This window comes from Otolemur garnettii, unplaced genomic scaffold (assembly GCF_000181295.1).
Source record: "Otolemur garnettii isolate 467f Iridium unplaced genomic scaffold, OtoGar3 scaffold00044, whole genome shotgun sequence".
NCBI classification, from domain to species: Eukaryota; Metazoa; Chordata; class Mammalia; order Primates; family Galagidae; genus Otolemur; species Otolemur garnettii.
Genome location: NW_003852439.1, coordinates 8,036,685 through 8,037,617, shown reverse-complemented (window position 1 = coordinate 8,037,617; position 933 = coordinate 8,036,685). Strand labels below are relative to the sequence as shown.

The 933-nt window shown below is 33.1% G+C and overlaps 1 protein-coding gene across 1 annotated transcript in view; it reads left to right on the top strand.

Annotated features, from left to right (window-relative positions):
• Window positions 1-933, top strand: part of MEIOB (meiosis specific with OB domains) — a 38,547-nt gene that overhangs the window by 24,942 nt on the left and 12,672 nt on the right. Inside the window, exon 9 of the mRNA XM_003790904.1 lies at window positions 44-145. Within this exon, the coding sequence (XP_003790952.1) occupies window positions 44-145 (102 nt within the window). The remainder of the gene's footprint in view (window positions 1-43; window positions 146-933) is intronic.

Sequence of the window (933 nt, the reverse complement as noted above, 5' to 3'; positions counted from 1 at the left end):
ATAATCAATTTTCTTTTCATTTATTGTGCATTTTCGATTTAAGATACACCAGAAGCTAATATCTTACTGCATTTTATAAGAGAAAATAAAGACACAAATGTTCTAGATGATGCAATTGACAATTATTTGAAAGAATCCATAAATTGTAAGTATCCCTTTAAATATCATTTGATTTTTTAAGAGGCCAAAATCTGGTCTGTAAACTTTTGTTTGATGTAAGATACCATATTTTTATTCTATAACTACTATATTTATACTTTTCAAGAGCTAGTTTAAAATTTGAAGAGCTTTATATACCTTTTACTCATCTGATAAGAGTTAATGACCCTGTCCCCAGAAAAGTGTTGACTAACGTGTAAAATTTTGCATAAAATACGTTTATGTACCCCAAATTCATGAAGTCCAGGTTGAGGCTGTTCTTTAAAAAGGATTTTGTTTGTTGCCATCTGTGGCTTATGTCAGACATGCGGGAGGATGAGACGCAGAGGTTAGACTTAGTTCACTCCCTGAAGGCATGTTGTGTAACCTAGTCCCAGGACATGAAATAGTTCATTGTCCTAGATGATGCTTAATTCTCCTCCAGACAGTAACAATTGAATTTAGCATGAAACAACTTACTCTGCAAGCTACCTTAAGTTGTATAAAAGAAAAATTGCTATTGCTTTTGTAGAGGATGTTTAACACATTTTTCTATTGATCGCAGTCACTGATAGAAAAAAATATTACTAGATCAAAATTTATCATCTTTTGCCTACAAGAAGGGATAAGCTTGGAGTTGCATTATTTATTAATGCTGAAATAAAGCCATCATTGTTACCTTGGAAACATTTTTTAGGTAATGCCATTACAAGAAACTTCTGGGAGCATAAAAGTGTTCAGTGAGCTGTGAAGCAAATTTGCTGGAGTGCGTTTCAGTCCCAGATCAACCATGCA